Source organism: Gallinula chloropus, assembly GCF_964237585.1.
Source record: "Gallinula chloropus genome assembly, chromosome: 4".
In the NCBI taxonomy this organism is placed as follows: Eukaryota; Metazoa; Chordata; class Aves; order Gruiformes; family Rallidae; genus Gallinula; species Gallinula chloropus.
This window is the reverse complement of record NC_140088.1, coordinates 69365679-69391634: the sequence shown is the minus strand read 5'-3', so window position 1 is coordinate 69391634 and position 25956 is coordinate 69365679. Positions and strand designations below refer to the sequence as shown.

At 47.4% G+C, this 25956-nt stretch overlaps 2 protein-coding genes across 2 annotated transcripts; both read left to right on the top strand.

Annotated features, from left to right (window-relative positions):
• Positions 1-1284: 1284 nt before the first annotated feature.
• LOC311190958 (alcohol dehydrogenase 1) lies at positions 1285-12610 on the top strand. The gene is made up of 9 exons (XM_084263038.1): positions 1285-1419; positions 4179-4280; positions 5792-5930; positions 7961-8048; positions 8157-8376; positions 9074-9334; positions 9790-9925; positions 11111-11249; positions 12234-12610. The coding sequence occupies exons 1-9, from the start codon at positions 1402-1404 to the stop codon at positions 12256-12258; spliced, it is 1128 nt and encodes a 375-aa protein (XP_084119164.1). The 5' UTR covers positions 1285-1401; the 3' UTR covers positions 12259-12610.
• A 3522-nt stretch (positions 12611-16132) lies between these two features.
• On the top strand, positions 16133-22803 carry LOC311190646 (alcohol dehydrogenase 1). The gene is made up of 9 exons (XM_084262633.1): positions 16133-16293; positions 17112-17213; positions 17361-17502; positions 17808-17895; positions 18012-18231; positions 18352-18612; positions 18962-19097; positions 21791-21929; positions 22547-22803. Exons 1-9 carry the CDS (start codon positions 16276-16278, stop codon positions 22569-22571), a joined length of 1131 nt encoding a protein of 376 aa, XP_084118759.1. The 5' UTR covers positions 16133-16275; the 3' UTR covers positions 22572-22803.
• The last annotated feature ends 3153 nt before the right edge of the window (positions 22804-25956 follow it).

Below are 25956 nucleotides of genomic sequence, written 5' to 3'. Positions count from 1 at the left end.
GACAGTGCTAGGTTAATGGTTGGACTTGATGATCGTAAAGGTCTTTTCCAACCTAAACGATTCTATGATTCTATGAAAAGTCTTGGGGGAATGGGGAGAGGACCTTAGATTCAGGAGAACAGAGCAGACTCTACAGATGACTACTCTGAGACCTGCCATTCCCCAGATGAGACACAGCTCACCATCTGTGGACTCTGTTAGCCTTCTTCCATAGAAAGCCTCAGGCCAGACTCTTTCTTTTTGCTCTGTGGGTCTGTGAAAATATTTAGCAGGTCTCTTGACCTCTGTTCTTCTAGCCCTGGCCAAACACAGCTCATGTCCCTAGCAGGTTGGAGTTCCATCACTAAGGCCAGTAGAATGTCCCGCTGTCCCTGAAGTACCTACCTGAGGTTACACACATGTACTGCATTTCTCCCTGCTTCCTGCTCTTGTACCCCTTCTTAAATTACAGTCATTCAGGTAAACCTGCTGGGCACGATTTTAAAATTGATGAGATTTGAAATCCACAGGAAAGCCACAGAGTGCTCCCTTCCACCAGGATGCTGTGCCAGGAGAGGGCAAGCGTGTGGGCCTGTGAGCAGTGATGGTGCCTGCGCTTGCGAGTGTGGATGGAACCAACTGGTCAAGCAAACCCAGCAGGATGTTGCACATGGTAAGAAGAACACATCTTCTTGCAGCACTTCTTTCTCACTGACTTACCGAGTTTGTTTTCTCATCAGCACAACTGGCGCGTTGTCCTTGGTCATTGTTCCCTGAAAGCCATTCCAACAGATTAATGAGTAGCCAGACTGTAACACTAAGGAATCAGGAGGAGGCACAGCCACAGCCACACAGTGTATGTTTCTTACACAACTTACACAACAGCACATTTTCATATATCAGCTGGGCTTTTCCAAAGTCATTCAGCAAACCTTCACATTCTCACCGTGTCCCTGCTGCTGTGAATTCAAGAGCCACTCTCCCTTTTCTTTTTGTGCCTACAGTGCCACTGAGAGCAGTGGGTTTGGGGGGGCAGCCTTCTCAAAAGGTGGAAAGAGGGTTCAGCTTCCAGACAGGGCTCTTGCTGTCTTCCTGTGATGTTGAGGGAAACCGTAAGTGGGATGTGAAAAGGGTAGGGAAGAGCATGACAAAGGAATGAAGAAGACAGAGTGCTGCAAAGAGTGAGCTTTGGCAGATGGGTGGTTAATTTTCTTTGTAGCACTTTGGCTGACAAAGGGGTGGGACTCTGGGCTGGGAGGCTCAGCTAAAAGGTTAGAGCAGTGCACTTCAGGAGCACTTCACAAGACTGGCTTTCAGTGTATCGGACAGAACCTGTATCATCAACCTGACAGCTTTGCAGCTGACTGAACTCTTGGTTCAAGAAATCAGTGGTGGCAAGACTTGCAGCAGACATCCGTCAACATGAGCACAGCAGGCAAAGTAAGCAGAAGTTTATATTAAAAAAGTTTCTTTGCTGCAGCTGAATTTTTTAAACACAGTTTCTTTGCAGGACCATGGTAAGTACTGATAGTATAACACAGATGAGAGTTTAGGAGGAAGCTGGTACAGGAGAGCTGCCCTGACTTGTAGGCTACTCTACTCTCCTTGGAAATGGTGGTTACACTCTTCAGGGCAATAGTTTATTTATTTAAATGCTGAGTCAACATAAGGTAACATATAAGAAGAACTTGATCTCACCCCAGGGTTAGCAAACTGGTTTGAATCTCTTTTTGAACAGATTAAAATACGATACCGTGTGTTCAGATCAGTGTATTTATGAGCTCTATCAGTCCTGAGTTCTGGGTTCTGAGATCCCACAGGGGTTTAAACTATTTTTAGCTTCTTAACAATTTGTACCAGTTTGTTTTCTAAAAAAAAAGACATTAATATTGTGTTAAATTTTGAGGTGTAACTGTGCCAGTGTTAGGACAGTCATTAAATCTGGTTATGTGTATAGCAAATCTGGAGCTTAAGTTAATGAAGCCCAAAAGTACTCATGCAGTGCAGAACTGAGCTGGGACTAAGTATCTACATCTTTGCTAGAAAGTGGTAAGAGAGATGTCGGTTAATACCACTGCTGAAGACAGTCTATGTTGCTTCTTGCACTACCCCAGAGGTGCCAACATACACCCAGAGATATGCAGAGAAGTCAGTGGAGAGGAACCTATAGATGGAAAACAACTGAAGGCATGCACCTAGCTGTAATGTGCCTTCAGAAAGCATTTGCTATTACTGCCAGCTGTCTTCATTATTCTAAAACCAAACAAAACAAGGCTGGGGCAGGAGGGGTGGCTGGGGCAGGAGGGGTGGGTGAGGAGGGGGGAATGCTCTCTCTTACTCACATATAACACAAGTGCAAAGCAAACTAACTAAATTTGTGGGTAAATCCAACAAGCTCAGTCCTCCACCCAGCCTTGCACTGCTGTAGTGACAGAACTGAACTGCCTCGTTTTCACTGTGTTTATCTTGGAGGAATATGGGAGTTGCTGTGCAGTTTACATGACCAAGCAGCATAATCCTTGGGATCTGTATGAGGGTGTGTTTCTACACTTACCATCCCCTGCTTCATAACTTGTAAGGCTGGTAGAACACACAGGCTTAAAAAAAAACCCTGAGTCCAGCCAGTGCTTGCCTTGGTAGATGAACTGGGTGAAAGTGTGCTGTGGTGCATCCCTGGGATCATGTCAGAGTCAGTAAAAGTTCCCAGGGACTCAACCATCAGAACAATGCATAGTTAACCAGGGTCTAACTGTAGGAGACATTTATTTGTTCTCAGCAATTCACAGTTCTTAGCTACTTTTGTTCTTAAAAATGCAGTGTGCTTTGCATGTGCCAAGTTGTGAAATAATTTGTGTGCTATATGCAATAGAGTATAAATGCATAAACACTTTTTTAAAAGAAAATTTTCCAGAAGATGTTGCCCTTTAAAATGTGATCTTTGGTCTCACTTGGGAAATCTATGCATCAGGCTTGCATTTGGCACACAAAACGTTAAATTTAGTGCAAACCTCTCTTGAGTCTCTCTTTTTAAACATGCTGTGCTCATTCCCACTTTGAATCTGGCTGCTCAAAGTGAGCTATTTGATGTCAGATGTTTAGGATTCCCTAGTAATTATTTTCTTTGTTACCAGTTGACAATTTGTTGACAATATAGATGCTATTTCTACTTCTACTTCTAAAGCTTTGATACTAAAAAGTTCCTTTATTTCTTCCCAGAGAGCTTTGCAGCACACCGGTGTTGCCTCTGTTTCTCTCTCAAGATAATGCCACCTGACCACTTGTGATCAGTAGGGCTTCACAGAGTGACCAAGGACTTAATAGAGCCTCACCCATAAGGGTGACATGGAAAAGTCATATTCCAGGTCCTGGGATGGGCAGAGACCACCAAGGATGAACAGGAATGGGGATGGGGGCCCCCACTACTGCTGGGTCTGAGCACGTTTTGCTTTTAGGGGCAGATGATCAAGGAGCCCAGAGGCCCATCAGCCTGCAGAGCTAATGGACAAACTTTAGACTAACAGACTAAAACAGCAGTCTTGGGTATTGGGAGTAACCCCACCTGAGTTGAACGTTCCTGCTGAGAAGCAAGGTACCTCAGCATGGATAATCTTGCACTAAAGGGACTGCTGCTTCTTCCAAGATTGCCTTTGCATAGTCCTACGCCATTTTACATAGGTGTCTTCTCAGCCATCACCTCAGGGCTGAATTTGGGCCATAATAAAAAGTTTATAAACTTGTATTAGGCTCTGAATTCCGTTTTTAGCAATTTTGGTAGTTCCTGACGTGGGCAGTTCTAGACAGCACAGACCTTATCACCACCTGATCATTTTGTGGACCATCTCCAAGAAGACACAAATAACACCACTAATCCAACGTGGCACAAATAATCAATACTCCGAGGAAATCAGAAACAGAGAAGGAGCAATGAGGATGAACAAGGTATCCAGTTTTCCTGGGAGACTATTATACATGTTGTTGAAAACTTCCTATGGCAGAAATATGAACAAAGCCAGGTGTGATCTTGGTGCAGGGAAAAAAATGGGCTTACACCATGCTTTGCTGTTGGCTTTTTTGGTTGTGTTTGGGTTTTTTTCCCCTGGAGATTTCAAAATATGAGCAGGAGCTTCCCATGCAGAAATGTAAGAATCTGTCTGTGTGGCACCTTGCAAATGGCAGTGCTATTCCCTTTTCCTTTGCAGGTTATTAAATGCAAAGCAGCAGTAATGTGGGAAGCCAATAAACCATTTTCTATTGAGGAAGTGGAAGTTGCCCCACCAAAAGCACATGAAGTTCGCATAAAGGTACTAAAAATTTAAAATTACTATTATGACTTGTGTTCAATCTTGTTGTTTATCAGAATTATTTCTATAGATGCTTAGGATCCAGTTGGAAAACATTCCTAGGTGAGTAGTTAGCATTCAGTGAGCTCCAATGGAACATGCTTCAGGTCTTAAATTTGATCATGAGGTTCCTAAAAAAAACCCCCATTTTTCAGGGTTGGGTTTTTGTTAACTGAGAGACCTGTGCTTCTAAGAGACTGGAAAATTACAGTACAAGGCAAAAATCTGAGTCTCCTATCACATGGAGCAAAGAATTCTCTTTGAATCTGTGCCAGGAAATAGCTCAGTAGGGCTGGGAGATTCTTTTTGTAACCAAACATTGAGCATCTATTACATTTCAGGAATTTTCTCAGTGGAATTCAGCAGCTGGTTTCATTTTGGAGCAGTTTGGAGTGTCACACAAGTGAGGAAAACCCTCTTATGGGGCTGACAACTCCATTTCACAGAATCACAGAATCATAGGGGTTGGAAGGGACCTCGAGAGATCATCGGGTCCAACCCCCCTGCCAAAGCAGCTCCCTAGGACATATCACTCAGATAGGCGTCCAGACGGGTCTTGAATATCTCCAGAGATGGAGACTCCACCACCTCCCTGGGCAGCCTGTCCCAGGGCTCTGTCACCCTCACTGTGAAAAAGTTCTTCCGCATGTTGGTGCGGAACTTCCTGTGCTCCAACTTGCAGCCATTGCCCCTTGTCCTGTCCCCACAGGCCACTGAAAAGGGGCTGGCCATTTCCCCGTGTGACCCACACTTGAGATATTTATAAACATTAATAAGGTCCCCCCTTAGTCTTCTCTTCTCTGTTCTGTTCTTCGTCAGAGCAGAAGTTGTAAAGACATACCTGAATGTTCTAAAAGAAATACTGCTGTGCTGCCTGCAAGAAAAGGCAAAACGTTATATAAAATACTATGTGTAACCAAAATTTGTGCATATATAAATACACATATTTTTAAAATAAAGAACATATAACTATCATGTAGTTATATGTTATATCATTGTATTATCCACGTTTTATAGAACATATCTATAGGGTATAATCTAAATATGAGAACACAATGTTCCTATGTTAATAAATATATGACAGCTAATGTATATTTACATGTTTTTATATGCCTATAATATTTCAATCTTTTCAATTTATGTATTTATATAGAAACACTAGGAATAGTTTATTTTATTCTGTTCATATATAATTGTATTGGCAGAACACTGGTTCTGTGAGATAATCAGTGCGACTCCCTGCAGAGCCCAGGGGTGCACAGCAAACATCCACAAACGAGCCTTGCTTTGCACATTAAAGACTAATACAAAGATAACAATCCCACAACCAAAGTGTATTATTTGCAGAGTTATTGTGTGCATATGTGATTCTGGAGAGAAGTGACTTCTTCAAATATATGATACCATCTCACTTCTGCATATGCCACCACAGAGTTAAATGCTGAAATATTCTTGTCTTTCCTCTTAATCAGATCATAGCCACGGGGATCTGTCGCTCTGATGACCATGTGGTAACTGGTGGACTGGTTATGCCTTTTCCAATAATTCTTGGGCACGAAGCAGCTGGTGTTGTGGAGAGCGTTGGGCAGGGAGTAACTTCATTCAAACCAGGTATGAAACAGCAATGACCACAAACCCTGTGCTGAGGTTCCAGGCTCCTGTTTCAGTCCAAGATGGTAACACGCCTGAGACTTGTACTGCAGAGTAAACATTCCACTTTTTGTTTTTTCAAGGACACCTTACAGGCCACTACGTGCTGTTTACATCTTTCTGTGTTCCTAATCTTTATTTATTTTCGGATTTTCTGTTCAATTTCTTTTGCTTTTGGCAAACACATCTGCAGCTTGCTTTCCACTTAAATGGCACTCTTCTTGTCATGGGATTAAGAAAATAGGTTCTTTGCTGTTGGTCACAGGAAATCAGGTATTAGCTGCTTTAGACACAGTTTACACAGCTAATCTCTCTCAAGAATAAGGCAAAGCACTAGACAACATGTCAAAGCACCTTCTTCTAATTCTCCTAACAGCTAAACAGACCCAAACTTAGGTCTGTGGGTTCTATTATTTCACTTCAGAAGCACCAGGGCATGACTGGGGCGCCCACCCTGCTGCAGGCTTTGCTTCTGTGCAGCACCAGTGCATCTGAGTCGGCACTGCCCTGGGGCTGGATCCCTCTGAGGACACAGTTATGCAGGCCAGCTGTTCCTCCCACTACATTCCCCTTGAACTACAGTGGGTGGATTGAGAAGGCAGTGAAAGATACTGGTTTTACTCCAACTGCTGCAAGACGAGATGGGATTTCTACACACTTTAGGGGAATGGACAAATTCTAGCAAGGGCTAAATTATTAAGCCAAGCAATGAACAAAATCTGCATAGAAATGAGGAATTTAATCCAGGCAGGTTGGTACAGTACCTAAGTAGGTCATTTGTAACACCTCTGTATTTCAGTGTCTCTGTTCATGCAGGTAATGAGTATGAAGTCTGTCCAAGGCAGGTTGGTATGTATGTTAAGAAAAAGTTTTAATATGGTTTTCTGCTTGAACTCCAAACAAACCTCTATATTGCAGATTTCAATGATAGCTCTGCTTTTTCTGCTATGTTTGGGTTTATAGATCACTCTGTTGTCTAATTTTAGCTGCCACGTGTTTCCAGGTGAGCTGAAACAGCAGGCCTGAACACACAAAATCACATTGCTCAGACGTTGCTTGATTTACACCTTCAAGTTCTAAAGAAGGCTCCAAGACACGCCAACTTTCTTTAGCAGAAGGGTTGCTAAGATCCTGTCACAGTTATAAGTTAACTGAGGGTGGGGCAGTGGGGGGCATTTCATGTTCTGTAGACATTTTCCATTTTTTAGTGGAAATCAAAGATGTCCCTTGACTTTCAACTCTTCAAGCATTAGTCAGTTTTAGAACTGGCGAATCACCCACTGCTCTGTATTAGGCATTACCTGTTCAGAGATTGTTAGGGGTTTACCATACATCATCACTGTGGAAAATACACAGCAGTAAAAAAATGTTACTGAGTAGCTATGTTCTACTTCATTAATCATGTAATCGTACTAGAGAATTAGAGCTGTTGTCTCAGCCTCTGTGTGTGTCGCTGCTGCTCTGACAAATATTTCACATATCTTTACCCCAATGCAACAGAGCTAGGACTGTAAAAAGGAAAGAGCCCCAAGAGGGCAGGCAAAAGAATACTTTAATTCCCCACTCTTTGTATGCACAGTTTACAGCCCTGTTATCTTGGCACTCCAGTCTGCTTTCCTACTGCATGGCAGGTTTTATCTCGGTTTTTTACCTGTGTATTACTGTTTTCCTTTTAAGTGGAAGATGCAATAAACTGCTGGATGAGTACTTTGGGAATGCCAGTAGCTAACACAGTTTTATGGCATACTTCAGACTCAGTTCTATGAAAGGCACCGGGAATTTTGCATATTGAAATTGTCATAACTTTGCCCTAGTTATTTCCTTTATAACAGAGAGAGAGATGGTTTATCTTCCAAGGGCAGCAGAAGGAAATAAAACCAGCACTGCGCTCCTAATGCACATTTGTCTAGGGATTGCTTAATTTATTTTTTTTACCTGTATGCTTTTTGTTTGCCTTTTTAAATCCTCTGTCATTACTCTTTTATTCCTAGGAGACAAGGTGATTCCACTCTTTGTTCCACAGTGTGGGGAGTGCAACAGTTGCTTAAGCACCAAGGGTAATCTGTGCAGTAGAAACGAGTGAGTTTTCCTAGGTTACCTACAACCCTTGTTTGATTTTGCTTTCTACAAACCTGATGACATTCAGCAGATTTCACTTGCCATTATTTCTGGTCATCTTTCAAACAGCATTGGTGCAGCTGCTGGATTAATGCCTGATGGTACCACCAGATTCACCTGTAAAGGAAAAGCAATTCACCATTTTATTGGTACAAGTACCTTCACTGAATACACTGTTGTGCATGAATGTGCTTTAGCCAAAATCGACGCTGCAGCTCCTCTGGAAAAAGTTTGTCTAATTGGCTGTGGGTTTTCAACTGGTTATGGGGCTGCTGTGAAGACTGCCAAGGCAAGTACTGTGCTGGGGGTTTCTGCTGAATCACTGTCCATGGGGTTTGGTCAGGACTGTGTGGCCTGTAAGCGGGTCATCAGCGTGGCAGCCAGGAGTTATTGACTGTTGAGTACAGGGTGGAAAGAAGGTACTGGTTCTTTGCCTACTTCAGGTTCTCTGTCTCTAAGGTACTCAGAGTCTTCTATTTAAAATCCAGTCAAAATACACCATCAATTAAGTTTTTCCTCATAGCTTCATCACCCCTAGAAAAAATGTTAACACAGGTTTGGTTTATTGTAACTGAAGTCTAGGAATATCTGGAAGTCTATATATGCAACTCTCATAATAACTTACAGCAGTACACGAATGTGACTTTTCCAGCTGGCACTGTCTCCAGCAGAGTGACATTACAGAGCCTAACAATGCTGGAATACAAAGCATCATTTAAAAAAATGTGTCCCTAAACCTGAAGCTGAGACGTGTAATGGAAGCCTGGTCTCAGAAATGTATTTTAGGGACAATTTACTGTAGTCACATGTAGGATTGTAACAGTGTAGCCTGTTACTGCATGGGTAGGTACGCCTGTGCAAATTTCTTCTCAACTGGTAATATCTAAATTACAAAAAGTGGCTTAAATGAAAACGTTGACAGTAAGAAAATGTGTTGTACTTTACCTAGACTGCAATAGTATGCTGTGGGCTTGTGGTTATTACAGGTGGAACCAGGCTCCACCTGCGCCGTCTTCGGCCTCGGAGGAGTTGGCCTCTCTGTTGTCATGGGCTGCAAGGCAGCTGGAGCTTCCCGCATCATCGCCGTTGATATCAATAGTGACAAGTTTGCCAAGGCCAAGGAGCTGGGAGCCACTGACTGTGTCAACCCTAAAGATTTCAAGAAGCCCATTCACGAAGTGTTGATTGAAATGACTGGCCAAGGCGTGGACTACTCCTTTGAGGTCATCGGCCGAACTGAAACCATGGTACGTAACCAACAGCTGTGGTGGAACGAGCTCCCTCCTCACTAGCCCACCAAGCACCAAGGGTGAGGAGCTGAGAGCCACCAGCCCAGTGTCAAGCTAACTTCAAACCTGCTAGGTACAGCTATCTGCCACTGAGACGCAGGGACAGAGCACGCTCACAGACTGAGGAGAGGGAGCTTCAGCATAGTCCCTGGGCTAACCAGGGGGACAGAATCTCACATAGTCCACTATCTGCTTTCTATCTGGCTTATCACTAATGACCAAGACACAATGGGGAAGCAGAAGAAAGCCAGGACATACCTAACCCATGACAGGAGACACAATGGTGCCAGCAGACACGATGGGAATTGTTTGATGTGGTTTTGGTTACAAAAACTAGGTTGCAGGCTGAGGCCTGAGAGGAGCCACCAGCAAATCTTGCATGACTCTGGGGTCTGTCTCTGTTTCAAATGCAGGCTGCAGCCTTGGCCTGTTGCCAGTACAACTATGGGGTGAGTGTGATTGTGGGGGTGCCCCCAGCAGCACAAAAGATCTCTTTCGACCCCATGCTCCTCTTCACTGGCCGCACCTGGAAAGGATCTGTCTTTGGAGGTAAGGGCTTGGAAAGATGTGATTCAGTTGGCTTGGGAAACTTGTGAATGAAACGGGGTATGTCTAAATTCATTGTGCTCTTGGCAGTGACATTGATAGCTGGTTTGCTGACAAAGAGGCACAAGGGAAATGATTATGGGAACTGTTAGTTAATGGTGAGAGGACGAAAGAGAAAAACAGAGAGGGAGGGAAGGGAGAAGAAAGGGGAGAGAAGAGGCAGAGAAAGGAAGAGATGAAAAGACCAAAAAGAGGGGAAAAAAGAAAGGGATAAAGAGAAAAGAGGGGGAGAGAAGGGAGACATAAGGAGAAAGAAGAGAAAAGGACAAAGGGGGAAAAAGAGAAAAGGGGGAAAAGGAAGGGAGAACAGAAGGAGGAGAAGAAAAAGAACAAAAGCAAAAAGGAGAATGAGAGGGACAGAGACAGAAATATGGACAGGGAAAAGAGAGCAAGGAGAGATGGAGAGTAAGGACCCTAAAAGTCATCAGGGGTCAGACCCACCTGGACTCCACATTGGTCACAGTCCAGCTCAGCCCCCTGCCAGCTGCTGTTAGTCCCTTCCAGCAGAGCCCCACACTCTGCAAGTCTTGGCTCCCTCAGCACAAAGCTGAAGGCCACAGAAGATTTCACTGAGGTTGTGAGCAATCTATGCAATTCCTCTGATGTATTCAATAGACACCTGAAAAAAATAGCAGAGTCAAATTAGGTTTCTCTGGAAGGACATTTTACTATTTAAGACAGCTTTATGTAGCACTGCTTGTAAGCAAAAAAGAAACACACCACCCTTGCCCCCCCCAATTTTGACCAGGCAGTCAAGTTTCTAGTTATCAACATGGATGTCAGCACTCTGGCTTTTGTATGAGGTGTGATTTATTGGACAATATCACAGTAGACAAGTGGAAATGGTATTTAAGGTGGGTGAAAGTTTGGATTGTGTAAAGATCAACACGTTAGAAAATTTGACTTCTATCAATAAAGCACTCCCTGGGTTTGTCATACGTCAAATAGCTGCACTTGGTCCTGTGTTTCCTACTGGCATTCTGTGTTACAAAGGTAAAGAGATGCTGCAACATTTCACCATGCTATTCTGTTACAGAGCGTTTATCTAAAAACATAAGCTGCCATCAGTTTTACCTGTTCTTACAAGCATTCACTATTTCATTATCCATTCTCTGTGGGCTTTTTCAGGCTGGAAAAGTAAAGATTCAGTCCCTAGACTGGTTGCTGACTACATGAATAAAAAGTTTGTTCTGGATCCATTAATAACCCACACGCTTCCTTTCACTAAAATCAATGAAGGATTTGACCTGCTAAGGACAGGGAAGAGGTAAGCATTGTTCTATATAAATAACCCAAAAGAGCTGTATGGAAACAAGAGCATGACTTCACGGCACAGAAGGCAGGGGTGGGAGGATGGGGATTACTTGGTGTGTATATATATTGCAAACTTGGAATTTAGCTCCTGTGTAGTATTATGAAAGCTGAGCTCAGACTGTATTCATAGGGTGTTGAAATCAGAAATATTGACTGCCAGAGACATTTCACAAGGTTCACCATAGGAATAATTGAAAATTCTCCTTGGCAGAAAATACATCTGTGTGTCTTAGCAGGTGTGGGGACTAGCTGTTTTGAAAGTTCTAGCTGTTTATAACTTACACACTCTGGAGAATTACATTCATGTTTTTGTTGTCATTTGCTGGCAGTTCTCTTAGGTGTTACTTGCTCTAAGTCCAAAAAGCATGTAACACAAGAATTCAGCCCCCCAGGTTTGTTCTGAGGTTCTAATTATGCAGCACACACCGTATCTTGACTGTCCCTATTTTAGATGTGCTGTCAATGTTAGTTTTAGAGTAACAAACAGGGAAAGTGGTGAGAGCAGGCATGTCATCAGCTTTCTAAAATACTGACAGTCAACCTGAAGACAGAGGCATGTTGCGAAGGACCATTTTTACCCAGTGAAACGCTTGAGTGTTTCAGCCCAGAACCAGCTGTACCATTCAGAGGTCACCCTTAGGGCCATTTGTAACAGCAAGGATGTGTCTAATCCCCCCGGGTGGATTCCCAGGCTCTACTGGGTGATTAATTGCCAGGAGCCCTGGGCTTTGTGAGCAAAGGCCTTGCAGTCCCCTGTGAGTTCTGTTCTCTGCAGCAATGTTTGCACATCTGCCCTGCTGTTCTGGGGTTGGGGGGGGCAGGGAGGGGAGTACCCTGGTTGAGAGCAATGGCCTCGAGTTTCAGACAGAACAGCAGTGCTTTGCTGGTGCTGGCATGGGGCCCTTTCTAGTCACTGACTTGTCATTTTATATTGCAGTATTCGCAGTGTCCTGGTCTTTTAGGATTCCCACTTGTTAAGCAGCAGACAGCTCAGCACTGGTACAAACTGCATTGGCCTCCAGTACAACAGATACCAAGTACACCCCAAGGTGTGGCTGAAAGGCCTGCTGCTGCCACCACCGTTGAAGAAAAGGATCAGACTCGATCTCCAGACTTCAGACACACCATTTATAAATGAAATAATCTTTTCCCTCCCACTTCTTCCTCCTGATTGCTGCTTTAAATCTTCTGCATCGTGCTGCAATTTTCTTTCAATAGCCAGCTATGAATTACAGGACCAGCTGCCGTCACGGGTGTTATTTTTTAAAGTGACTTATTATATGCAAGCTTTTAATAAAAGAACAATGAAGAAAACTCTTTCTTTGGGCCTTTGTAACACTCCAAGTTTAACAGATCTGTGCATGCAGCTCAGCACAGTCAAACTCTAAGTCAGAACTATGAATGATTTTAGCATGCCATTACCTCACAGGCAACAAAATTACTCCTTACTGATCAACTGATAGGGAGGGAAATTACTGCAGAGATTAAAATTTATGGTGACCATGTGTTGTGACTAATAATTTCATTACATGATATTTAAGCAAACCATAGGTTTAGCTACTGTAGAATGTCACACCACTGGATATTTTTTACCAAATTAACACTTCCAAGCATTTTATAAAAAGCTGCTGTGCTGGTGTTCTGTGGTGTAGTTCATGGGTTTTGTAACTCTGTACCTCTTCCTTGGGTTGTTTATCAGTGTAGGTTTAGATCTTTGACAAGTGCACCTGATGCTTGGGAAACAATGCAAAGAAAAATGATTCTGCATCAAGTATTGTTACTTCTTTGCATTAAATAAATGTGAGGTTTCTTAATCTTTAAGGGTGAAGACAGAGGAAATGGGAAGAAACAGGTGACTGGTAGCAGTTTGCAAGAAATCAAACGTAAAGCATCTTCCTGCTTTCTGCTTTTGTAATGTGGAAACGGGACCAGAAGCTATTTCTCAACTTGGAAAGAACAATCCAGAGCTTGCAGGCATTCACCTGCAGGGTAGCTGGGCAGGGGAGCTCTGTGTGCTCATCATGACTTACTTGTGTCAGCAGAGTCCTTGGGCAGCCCAGCTAGGTTAATGATTTTAGGACAAATTTACTGAGAGATTAGACTTTAACAGAAGAAGATCCTGAAACACATGTGATGTGTAATCAATTAAATTTGCACAGCTTTAAGACTCGAACTTAGGCGATTTCTTTCTATGGGATTACCTGTTCAGTCAGGTCTGAAGATTGTTTCTGGACCATAAAATAATTATTTTCAGGTGTAATTTGGCTGAAGAGTTGGGATCTTTTCACATTGCGTGTGAGCCAACAGTGTGAACTGAGTCACTATTCAAAATAGAAGGAGAGGGGGGTTATTTCCACTTCATTGAGCTGATCTTTAGTAACATGGATTCAGCAGAAACAAGAGCATAATAATATCTGAACTCTCAGAGTAGTCCAAGAAAACATTTCTCTGCAGAGGCCAAGCCAGTTTATAGTACCAGCTAAGGTATGTTTAACTCATGACTGAAACAGAAGCCAAAGAAAACCTGTTTAAACCTAGCTTGTGAGGACAGGAAGGAGTACAGAGAGGTAAAATCTCCGTACGCCAGGTATGTGTTTTTCCCAAAGCATTCCCTATTGCATGAAGGGTAGAGAATATAACAGCAGCCTTCAGAGTAGAAGAAGAAAAAAATAGAGTTTGGGAATGAAGTACACCACCACCACCCCACCCCACCGCACCCCTTTCCCCCCCAAATCCCTCCCCCCCGGCTTCTGTCCTCTTCAGGATCATGCAAATCCCATTTCTGTTGTGGTCATGTGCCAAGCATAGCAAAGACCTGCTGCTGGTGTCTTTATTAGGGTAGTTGTTGTGGTCCAAAACAACAAACCCATGAAATCATTCTTGCTTGGGACATTTTATAAGGCAGCAATCTAGATCTGTCTTCACACTGAAGAAGTGGCTTCTGCTGGGGAATGACAAATAGTTCATACTGTCCTGGAGTATTTCTCCTTGCAGTTCCCCATCCAACAGTGCTCAGTTAAAGATTAGTTTGTGTGATTGTTCAGCTCAGGAGAGCCTGTTTCTGACAGACCTTCCCCTTGGCTCCCTGACTCCATGCTACTCCAGGCACCTTCAGGGCCACATGCAGCAGCTCTATCTGAGCCTCCATTTAGGAGCTTTCCTGTGACCTAGCAGAGTCCACACTCCCCATCAGAGCACAACCTTTCCATTACCACATAAAAGCACTATGTAAAATCCACAAAAGTAATGAAAAAACCCCAAAAATTTCCCAAGAGACAAACTCTTTGTCTGACAAAGCACGAACAATCCTTCCTCAAACCTTAAGCCTAGCCAGTGTTTATTAAACTATACTTGGCTTCAGATAGCTGAGCATGTTCAAGGTTCTGCTCTCCCACCACATCCCAGGCACCCAAATCCCCAGGAAAAAAGCACAGGACAGTTGTGCACGCCAGTGTGCAGAGGCATGCACTGTGCAGCTGTGTTTTTCCATGCTTGACAGACCACCCTTGCTGACCAAGCACCACAGGCAGACGACCGCTGCCACACAGCATAATCCACTCTATTACTTCAGGGTTCTTGGCTGGAGCGCAGGGATCGCAATAATAAAACCCACTGTGCTGCACAGATAAACAGGAGATGACTGGCCAATGTTTTGTTCAAGGGCCATCACATCTGCGCTGCTCAAGACAAGTGGAACAATTTTTCCTCCTTCAAGACACATGAATCATGTCACAAGTCATGAAGGAGTCTTTTTTTTTTTTTCCTTTTCAGCAGTTACGACCTGGTTGAACATAGAGCACCAGCACTCACACTCTGACAGAGGCTACCAAGGGTCCACCAAGAAACGCAAGAAAAAGTAGAGGGTTCCCAGGAAAAACTGCTAAACATCCCTGTGCACCTGAAATAGAGATCAGAACAACCCACAGGTGCATGTCTGCTCCATTGCTACTGCTCTCACCTGCGTGACAGGAGCACAGCAGCACCCAGACATCATCACGTAGAGGTTGGGCTTGACCAGCAAGGCTGGGGAAAGGCGGCCCAGCTGCACTTCCACCCAGCCAGAGCCACTGTCACACCACAGGGCCACCATGGCCCGGGCAAGAACTCAGCCAGCTGCAGGGGCACAGCAGCCTTGCTGGCCTGCATTGGTGACGCTGCTGATAGGCCGTGGGGGTTTGAGAGCTGGGGATTCAGCTGGCCAGCAGCAAGTGCTGCTGCTGCTCCTGACCTTCCCTCTTGCCCCATCAATCGGGGCCAACACAAAACTCTCCAGGCAGTCCCCTGCAAATATAACCGGGGTGGCAGGGGCCTACGGCTTCCCAAGCAAAGCCCCTCTTCATAACATGTTCTCTCCTCACTACCCAAGTGCAAACAGATGCACCAGCACAGACAGTTAAGCTCCACTCCAGAAGAGCATGTGTGTTCATCCCCCATAACATGCTTTCATTGTCTTGGGGGCGGGGGGGGAGGGGGAGGAGGGGAGGGTGTTGTGTTTGTGTTAACCTTTTTTGATTTGTAATCCCTTTGCAAATACCTTGGGATAACCTGCTGTCAGAGCAAACACTACCTGTGGGCAACAAGGGGACCTGGTGGTCGGAAGTCCCCAGAGCAGAACACCCTCAGTGGCACAGTGGAGAGGGCAGGGCATGGGCTGAAGGTAGAGCCATCAATAAAAGCCTCCCCCTCCACGGAGGACTTTGGCCAGCTCCCGAGGAGCTGCTATCTATCCATCCTCTCCACTCAGCACTCACTGTGCTGCTGCTCCCTGTCCAGCGCCCGACACAGATTAACCACAGCTCCTCGCTCTCTGGCCACAGTCCCACGCCAGGACTGCCAACACGCTCCTGCCTCCCCTCCAGCTGGAGCCCAGCAGCACTCCGGCTCCGACTGGGCCAGATCGCAACACGGGGCTTCAGCCAGACAGGTGGCACCTTCCCTCCAGCCTGCTGCAGTGACAGCAACAGCTCTGCTAGCAACACATGGCCACTTCTGGAAAAGTAAGGACAATGCCCTTCCCATCTTCCTCTCCCAGCTGCCTGGCTCTCAGTGAACGGCTCAGCCTGCGCAGCTCTCCTGTGCACCCTCTCTCCTTTGTCCTTACTCCCCCAGCTCATCCAAACCCCTTGAACTTGCACGAGCTTCTGCTTTCGTACAACTGAACCCCACCATCCTGCGTAACGCCCTCCTGCCCGGCCCCGCTCTGCGCCCCCGCTTTGGCAGGGAAGGAGCCCTTCAGAGACGCAGTCCTCCAGCCACTCCTCTCTTCCATCCAGTCCTTTCCCTGGAAAGTCCTGCTCAGGCTGCAAGCACAAATTTTGCTGAAGTCAAAGCAGCTCTGGGGTGAGCGCGCAGGGGGTGTGGGAGATGCCACACACCAGCCATCCCTGTGGCATGGGAGAAAGCAGCCCAGCTGCCAGCAGGATGGGGACCGGTCCTTAATCCCCTTAGGTACCTTCAGCCCTACACCTTACAAGACCATCAGCAAGGCTCCTAACAGGCCTTTCCGAGCGGTGGGGTCCACGCTCCCCATCAGAGCATAACCTGGCCATCAACATATGACAACATTATGAAAAACCCACAAAAGCCATTAAAACCCCAGTAATCTCCTCAGGGCATACCTCACACTCTTTTTGTGACAAACCACAAACGGTCCTTCTTCAGACCTTGAGCTTGGCCACTGTTTATTGACCATCTCTTGGCTTCGCCAACAGCCCAGCGTGACCGAGGTTCAGCACCCCTCAGCTGGGCGACTGTGCCCAACTGTGCGCCCAAGGCAAACATTCCCTTGCAGCGTAATCCCCTCTCTTGCTTCCAGGTTATCAGGTGCAGAGCTGCTGTTGCCTGGGCCGTGGGCAAACCCCTCTCTGTGGAGGAGGTGGAGGTTGCACCTCCGAAGGCAGGTGAAGTCCGTGTCAAGGTAAAAAAAGACATTTCAGTATGTTGGTTCTCCCTCTTGGAACTGTTCTTCTAGTAGCTGTACCTCGAGTACATCTCCTTCCACAAGCTTAGCTAAACAGAGGCCAGGCCATTTCTAAAGCTCATCTGCTCTTTTGCCTCCAAACAGATTGTGGCCACGGGCATCTGTCACACAGAAAAACATGTTTTGGATGGTAGCTTTCCTAATGTGCATTTCCCAGTTATCCCAGGCCATGAAGGAGCTGGAATTGTGGAAAGCATTGGAGAAGGAGTGACCTCTGTGAAACCAGGTACAACACACACATAAACACTCACCCAGGAGGCAGCTCGCATAGCAGATAAGGCTGCCCAGAGCTCAGAAATCCCACCATGCTCCTGTGTTAAAGGCACAAAACCTGAGTGCCCACATATTTCACCAAGCTGTCACATGCACTTTCCTGCTCTATTACCCATGCACATGAGCATCTCTTCCTGAGAGAGAAGAGGGTTCAGGCTTGATGATGCCACCAGAAAGATCAGCAGACATGATCCAACAGGCAGCACCTTCAGATCCTACTGAGCAAGGGGCACTTAACAGGGAATTGCTTTGTTTCAGGTGACAAAGTCATCCCTCTTTGCATTCCACAGTGCGGGGAATGCACTTTCTGCCTGAATCCTGAATCCAACTTCTGCCTGAAATCCCAGTGAGTTTGCTTCACCTCCCCCTACACCTAAATGGGGTCAGCTGTCTCTCAGCAAGTCTGACAGCCCATGGGGGCTTTACTTCAGGAAAAAGAAACGCTTGCACCTTCCCCAACAGTCTCTACGAACCACAAAACCTGATGCCTGACAAGACCAGCCGCTTCACTTGCAAAGGAAAGCAGATCCACCACTTCCTGTGGCTCAGCACCTTTGCAGAATACACCGTGATCCCAGAGTACGCCCTTGCCAAGATAGATGCTGCTGCACCTCTGGAAAAAGTCTGCTTGTTCGGCTGTGGGTTTCCCACAGGCTACGGGGCTGCCATCAACACTGCCAAGGTTGGTATTCCGGGGTGTCAAGCACGAGAACCTCAGGGCTGCCCCTGGCACCTTCACCAATCTTGTGCAAGAGAAACGTCTTCCTCATGATGGAGACGCACAGGACCCCATGTCATGCAGGTAAAACCAGGCTCCACCTGCGCCGTCTTCGGCCTCGGAGGAGTTGGCCTCTCTGTTGTCATGGGCTGCAAGGCAGCTGGAGCTTCCCGCATCATCGCCGTTGATATCAACAAGGACAAGTTTGCCAAGGCCAAGGAGCTGGGAGCCACCGACTGCGTCTGCCCTCACGACTTCAAGAAACCCATCCAGGAGGTGCTCACGGAGATGACCGGCCATGGCGTCGACTACTCCTTTGAGGTCATCGGGCATGCGGACACCATGGTAGGTGGCATTTCTGCACGTGTCCTCCCTCCCTCCCCCTCTCTCTCCCTCCCTCTCTGTCTCCCTCCCAGACCATTCTCAGACTCTGGTCAGCACAAAATTCACCCCAGCAGACGGTTCCCAGCCTGCTGCCTGCGCTGCTGGGCGCATCTTTGCCCTGAAAGGCCAGCTGGTGGCTTTGGGACAAAACGATCTGTGAGTCTCAAAGAGGCACAGAACTCCCATAGCTGCTGCACAAGGGAGCTCTGTGTTTCCACATTTCCAGGGAGGGGCAGGTGACTGCACAGAAGGAATGTTTCTCTGACAGAGTCAGCAGCACGATCTCTAATTCACCTGCCTGTCCCATCAGACTGCTGCCCTGGCCTCCTGCAATATGAGCACTGGAGTCTGCGTGATGGTTGGGGTACTGGATTCTGGCTCAGCAATTTCTGTTGATCCTGTGCTGCTGCTGTCTGGGCGTACATGGAAGGGGACTCTGCTTGGAGGTACGAAACTCAAAAAAATGTTCTAGATAATGCAGCCTTTTCCTTTTATGGTCATTTCCAAATTACAGAATCACAGAGTGGTTTGGGTTGGAAGGGAACTTTGAACATCATCTAGTCAAACTCTTCTGCTGTGCTCAGACACATCTTTCACTACATCACATGGCTTAAAGCCCTAACCAACCTAAGCTTCAATGCCTCTAATAATGGCACTTCAATACCTCACAACTTCTCTGGTTAACCTGTGCCAGAATCTTACCACCCTTGTCATAAAAATTTACTTCTCGTGTCCTACCCTCTTTCACTTTAAAAACATTGCCCTCTTTCCTATCACTATAGGCCTTTGTAAAAACTCTCTCTCTTTCTTATGAGCCCCCTTTGGGGAGACATTACTGTGGCCTTTCAGCGCTCAGAGCCTTTTCTTCTCCAGGCTCAAAAAGCCCAACTCTCTCAGCCTTTCTTCACTGCAGAGGTATCAGTCCTCTGATCATCTTTGTGGCCCTCCTCTGGACACACTATAAGAGGTCCATGTCGTTCTTGTGCTGGGGAACCCAGAGCTGGATGCACTACTCAAGGTGGGGTATCATGGTAGCAGAGTAGAGGAACAGAAACACCTTGCTCAACCTGAAGGCTGTGCTTCTTTTTCTGCAGCCCAGGACAGGCTTGGCTTTGAAGGCTGCAAGTGCACATGGCCAGTTCACATCCAATTTGTCATCACCCAGATCTTTCTCTGCAGGGCTACTCTCAGTCCATTCATCCTCCACTCTGTATTGATAGTGGGGATTGCCCCAACCCAGGTGCAGGACCTTGCACTTGGCCTTGCTGAGCCTCATAAGGATCCCAAACACCCACTCCTCAAGCTTGACAAAGTCGCTTGGATGGCATCCCATCTCTCAGCTGCACTGCTCAGCTTGCTGCCATCTGCCAACTTGCTGCTGATAGACTCAATCCCTCTGTCTATGTCATCGATTAAGATATTAAATAGTATTGGTCCCAGTACAGAACCCTGAAGAACACCACTCTTTACTGGTTTCCACTTAGACATTGAGCAACTGACTACAACTCTTTGTATGCGGCCATGTAGACAAATCCTTATCCATCTAACAGTCTGCCCATCAAACCCATATCTCTCCAAATTAGCGTCAGGAATGTTGTGGGGGACCATATCAAAGGCCTTACAGAAGTCCAGGTAGATGACATCCCCTGTCCACTGATGCAGTCCCTCCATCATGGGAGGCTTCTAGGTTAGTCAGGCATGAGTTGCTGCTGGTGAGCCCACGTAACCTCCCTGTTTTCCATATGTTTCAACATATCTTCCAGGAGGATCCATTCCATGACCTTAGCAGGCATGGAGGTGAGGCTGACAGGTCAGTAGTTGCCAAGGACCTTCTTTCATCTTCTTGAAAAACAAATGCGATGTTTCCGTTTCTGCAGCCACTGGGGCTTCACCTGATTGCCACAGCTTTTTACATGTGATGGAGATTGGCATGGCAACTCCATCAGGGAGTTCCCTCCAGACTGTGGAATGCATCTCCTCAGGTCCCAGGGACCTCTGTATGCTCAGGTTCCTGAGTTGGTCTGGAACCTGATCTTTGGTTCGGATGAGAGGGACTGCATTCCCACAGACCCTGTCTCGAGGTTCGGGGGCTTGAGAGATATGTGACAAGAGATTACCATTGAAAATGGATGCAAAACATCTCATCAGCCTTCTCCATGTTGGTTGTCACTAGTGTAGAACAGATACCCTTCAGGGTATATGAATAACCCTCCCCTTGAGAATCAAGTTTTCCCATCTGAGCCATATTCTCAGCTTTAGGACACAAGGCACTTTTCCTCACAGTCATTATTTACTAACCTCTTGGTCACCAAGAATATTTCAAGCTTGGCAATGTCCCAGGAAGCCTTTGAAAGGCCTTGCCAGAAAAAAAACCAACAAACCACAACTAAGCACGAGTTACCACTGAATAGCCAGGCGTGAAACATGCTATGAAACCTGTAGCTATTTCATACAGTTCAACACAGGCACCTGCCTATGCCAATCAGAGACTAAAACAAGGACAAAGCCACTCTACTCCGAGGAGAGGAAAATTTCTCACAAGATAATGGCACCAGCACTAGTTACTCAATACTGACCCTACAATATGTGCAGGAAGATCATAAATGTCCCATGAAAGCAATTCCTTGTTGGCCCAGCCACACTTTCCTGTTCCATCTTTCCTCCCAGTCTTCTTCCCTTTCCCACTCATCCCTGGCATTCCATCACACATGTACCGTGACCTGCCCTTTCCCTCATACACACTCATATTAAGCCCCAGAAATTGATCTCAGGATGCATTTCACTGCAATCTAAGTGCTTCTGCTTCATGCCAGAGGAGGGGCTGGTGCATCTCAGGGATCTTCTTGCTCCATCCAGCTATAGTGCCAGCTCAAAGAGGAGTTCCTGTCACATTTGTAGCCTCATCCTATTATTTTTCATGAACAGCAAGGAGCAGGTACTGTGCTTTATAAAGGCAGAGCTACAAGTATATTTAGAGGTCAGCAGAGCCTTGTGGAGGGAACTACCTCCCGGTCAGCCCTAATATTCTGGTCTGAGGAGAGCTGCTACACTGCTGGCACCAGAAAACTCAATAAAAGACGCCCTTACCAAAACAGCATTTCTCCAGTTACTCACTGCTGGTGCTTTCTCCCATTTTTAGGTTGGAAAACGAGAGAATCTATTCCTAAATTAGTTTCCAGCTATATGGAGAAGAAATTCAACTCAGACTTGCTGATCACTCACACGCTGCCCATGGCCAAGGTGAACGAGGGATTTGAGCTGTTACATGCAGGAAAAAGGTGAGAGCCTGACTAGCAGGAGCAATGCACAGCAAACACTGCCGACACCAAAAATTCAGGCAGCCCAAGCACTGGCTGGCAGAGCATATGCTACTGCCTTCTCAAAAGGCATCCAAGCCCTTTGGGGAAGCAGGGACCAGAGCCATCTGTCTGGAAGACCTGCCATACCCCAGAGGGAACAGCCCACACCCAGCGCAGGCAACCCTGCTCATGGTTCAGTTAACAGGTAGCCTGTGGCCCTGACACTGCAGTGAAACCAGCACAGACCTTCAGACACTGCATCCCAGGGCACTGCTTGGAAGCCTAGGACAGGCAATGGAGAACAAGGAGTAAGGGCATCCTTGAGGGCAAGAGCATAAAAGCCAGAGGAAGGAAGACCGTATCTGTCAGCTGCAGCACAAGAGCTTTGGAGAGGCACAAGCTGCCTTAGCTCCGGAGGGCTTCCCTTCAGCAGGGTTTTGAAAGCTGCTCCGTTGCTGCACGTCTCATGCAGCTGCCTTAGGAAGACCCTGGACAATAAGAAAGGCAGCAGACAGTGCCCAGGCTGGCCTGCCTGACCCTCTGCCTGCTCCTAAGGTGCAGCACCTGTAACCCCTCCCTTCCTTTCCACTTTCCAGTATTCGCACGGTCCTGCTCTTTTGAAGGACGCGGACACTGGAGGCCGAGCAGAGGGACCAGGCAGTAGATGCTCTCCTGGCGCGGGGCCTTCTTGCCCAGCACCTCACTTTGTGGGGTGCAAGGAGATGAGAACAAGGACCTTGACAACGTTGGTGCCACTGCCAGCGCTCCTGTGCCCATCTGAGACCTCTCTCGAGAGGAAGGACCCCTCTCCCCAAAACACACTTTTACCAATAAAGGCTTTTTCTGAAACTCAGCCCATGCACTGCAATCAATCAGTGGAGTTCTGATGGGGCAGGAGGAGCTCTTCTGCAGACCCCAAGTGCTTCCGTTGCAGCCCTTGTCTCAGCAGCAAGGAACTACCTTTGCCACCTCCATTGCTGCTGCTCTCACCTGCATGACAGGAGCACAGCAGCACCCAGACATCATCACGTAGAGGTTGGGCTTGACCAGCAAGGCTGGGGAAAGGCCCCCCAGCTGCACTTCCACCCAGCCAGAGCCACTGTCACACCACAGGGCCACCATGGCCCGGGCAAGAACTCAGCCAGCTGCAGGGGCACAGCAGCCTTGCCGGCCTGCATTGGTGACGCTGCTGATAGGCCGTGGGGGTTTGAGAGCTGGGGATTCAGCTGGCCAGCAGCAAGTGCTGCTGCTGCTCCTGACCTTCCCTCTTGCCCCATCAATCGGGGCCAACACAAACCTCTCCAGGCAGTCCCCTTCACGGGGCCAATGTCTTCCCAAGTAAAGAACAGGTCCTACACCTGATGGTCACACAGAGGGAACTTAGCCCTCTCCTCCACTCTCCCAGAAATCAACTCGCCAATGCCTCAGCAGAAACAGAATTATGAGAAATGGGAAAGCTCAGTGCGATTGAACCCCTCACAAACCTGGTTACACTGGGGTGAAAGAAAGGTGGCCTTGGAAAAGCCCCTCTTCCTAACACATTCTCTGCTTGCTACCAGAGTGAAGAGAGATGCACCATCAGAGGCAGTTAAGCTCTACTCCAAAAGGGCATGTATGTCTGTCAACCATAAAATGCTTTCATTGTCTTGTGGGATTTTTGGGGTTTTTTTTAATGTTTTAAAAATCTGTAATCCCTTTGCATATGCCTTGGGATACCCTGCTGTCAGAGCAAATGCTACCTGTTGGCAACAAGGGGACTCGGAGGTCAGAGGTCCCAGGAGCAGAACCCCCTCAAGTGGCACAGTGCATCACTTCACTCCAAACATGACAAGAGCAACTGAAGGAGAAAAACCTCCTGGGCCTTTCAGGCAGGGAGGGCAGGGCATCGGCTGAAGGTAGAGCCATCAATAAAAGCCTCCCCCTCCACGGAGGACTTTGGCCAGCTCCCGAGGAGCTGCTATCTATCCATCCTCTCCACTCAGCACTCACTGTGCTGCTGCTCCCTGTCCAGCACCCGACACAGATTAACCACAGCTCCCCGCTCTCTGGCCACAGTCCCACGCCAGGACTGCCAACACGCTCCTGCCTCCCCTCCAGCTGATGCCCAGCAGCACTCCGGCTCCACGGCTGGGCCAGATCGCAACACGGGGCTTCGGCCAGACAGGCGACACCTTCCCTCCAGCCTGCTGCAGTGACAGCAACAGCTCTGCTAGCAACACATGGCCACTTCTGGAAAAGTAAGGACAATGCCCTTCCCATCTTCCTCTCCCAGCTGCCTGGCTCTCAGCGAACGGCTCAGCCTGCGCAGCTCTCCTGCGCACCCTCTCTCCTTTATCCTTACTCCCCCAGCTCATGCAAACCCCTTGAACTTGCACGAGCTTCTGCTTTCGTACAACTGAACCCCACCATCCTGGGTAACGCCCTCCTGCCCGGCCCTGCTCTGCGCCCCCGCTTGGGCAGGGAAGGAGCCCTTCAGAGATGCAGTCCTCCAGCCACTCCTCTCTTCCATCCAGTCCTTTCCCTGGAAAGTCCTGCTCAGGCTGCAAGCACAAATTTTGCTGAAGTCAAAGCAGCTCTGGGGTGAGCGCACAGGGGGTGTGGGAGATGCCACACACCAGCCATCCCTGTGGCATGGGAGAAAGCAGCCCAGCTGCCAGCAGGATGGGGACTGTTCCTTAATCCCCTTAGGTACCTTCAGCCCTACACCTTACAAGACCATCAGCAAGGTTCTTAACGGGCCTTTCCGAGCGGTGGGGTCCACGCTCGCCATCAGACCATAACCTGGCCATCAACATATGACAACATTATGAAAAACCCACAAAAGTCATTAAAACCCCAGTAATCTCCTCAGGGCATACCTCACACTCTTTTTGTGACAAACCACAAACGGTCCTTCTTCAGACCTTGAGCTTGGCCACTGTTTATTGACCATCTCTTGGCTTTGCCAACAGCCCAGCGTGACCGAGGTTCGGCACCTCTCAGCTGGGCAACTGTGCCCAACCGTGTGCCCAAGGCAAACATTCCCTTGCAGCGTAATCCCCTCTCTTGCTTCCAGGTTATCAGGTGCAGAGCTGCTGTTGCCTGGGCCGTGGGCAAACCCCTCTCTGTGGAGGAGGTGGAGGTTGCACCTCCGAAGGCAGGTGAAGTCCGTGTCAAGGTAAAAAAAGACATTTCAGTATGTTGGTTCTCCCTCTTGGAACTGTTCTTCTAGTGGCTCTACCTCGAGTACACCTGTCAGGAATCTGTGTTGGCTAGTGGACCTTAACTGCCCAGAGCAGACTTAGCTGTAACCCCCACTCATGCAACATCTGCCAGAGGTTTCCATTTAGATAAGTCTTTGCCTAAACTGTGGCATGGGAATGCTTGCCTCCAGCCCTGTCTCCCTTACCTCTGGGATCCACACTGTGGCCTTGTCTCCAGTTCCACCTCAGCTTTGTCTCCTGTTAGTTTGACTGGACCTCCTGCATGGACTCTGCCCCTGGTTTATTGCTGGCCTGTCCTGGGGTTGTCACAGAAGCCCTATTACCAGTGCTCAGCTCTGCTCACTGCCTTCAGGTGCTGCTTGACTGGGTCCTGTTCCCTAAGGGCACTACTTGCCCTCCATTGCTCTTGTCTCCTGCCTCTTCCCAACTTGGGCAGTACCCCTGCTGTGACTGCTCCCTCAGAATACCATTTTCCATGCCCTGCTGGGAAGTGATCGAGGAGGTTGGAGAGCTGAGGTTTTGTTACATGAACAGAATGAAACAAAAAAGAACTACCAAAAGCAAATTTCAGATTAAAGTGTTCATGGTTGATGCTACCTGACAGACCACTGATAAGTGAGGAAAAACACGCGAAGCACTTCAATTCCTGACCCCCTTCTGATCAGGCTCCCGTAGGGCACGGGTCAGGCACTCCGGAGCACCGGGAGATGAATTTCAGCAGCCCCCAGCTAACTGACCTCAAACTGGGGAGATCCGTTTTCCCTTTCAGCTTCACTGAGGACTGCAAAGTACTCATGTTAGCC